This window comes from Penaeus monodon, chromosome 25 (assembly GCF_015228065.2).
Source record: "Penaeus monodon isolate SGIC_2016 chromosome 25, NSTDA_Pmon_1, whole genome shotgun sequence".
NCBI lineage: Eukaryota > Metazoa > Arthropoda > Malacostraca > Decapoda > Penaeidae > Penaeus > Penaeus monodon.
Genome location: NC_051410.1, coordinates 33,851,975 through 33,852,288, shown reverse-complemented (window position 1 = coordinate 33,852,288; position 314 = coordinate 33,851,975). Strand labels below are relative to the sequence as shown.

Genomic DNA, 314 nt, shown 5'->3' with positions numbered 1-314 from the left:
CCTGCCTGCATATGTATGCATATACGTGAGAATAAATTGTATAATATGTAATATAAATACATGCAATAATATTTTGTTGTATTGTTGAGGTTTATCACTTATAGGTAGTTAATTTACATATTCTGTTGTTTTGTTGAAGCTCAACTCGAGTTCCCTTTTGCTGACGCTGCTTCCGCCATTCCAGAGGACACCCCCAGACGGAGGCGGCGCCGAACGCCCTTGTCGCCGGTGGGCGGAGGTCTGCCCTCGGTGGCGGCCGCCGAGCCCCTCAAGACGCCCGAGGTGGTGCGACATGTGGTGTCGCGCCTCACGCC

At 50.6% G+C, this 314-nt stretch overlaps 1 protein-coding gene across 1 annotated transcript in view; it reads left to right on the top strand.

Annotated features, from left to right (window-relative positions):
* LOC119589162 overlaps positions 1-314 on the top strand; it is a gene marked incomplete in the record, with an annotated part of 255,201 nt that overhangs the window by 189,313 nt on the left and 65,574 nt on the right. The window contains 1 exon segment of the mRNA XM_037937749.1: positions 185-314. Coding sequence (XP_037793677.1) covers positions 185-314 — 130 coding nt within the window.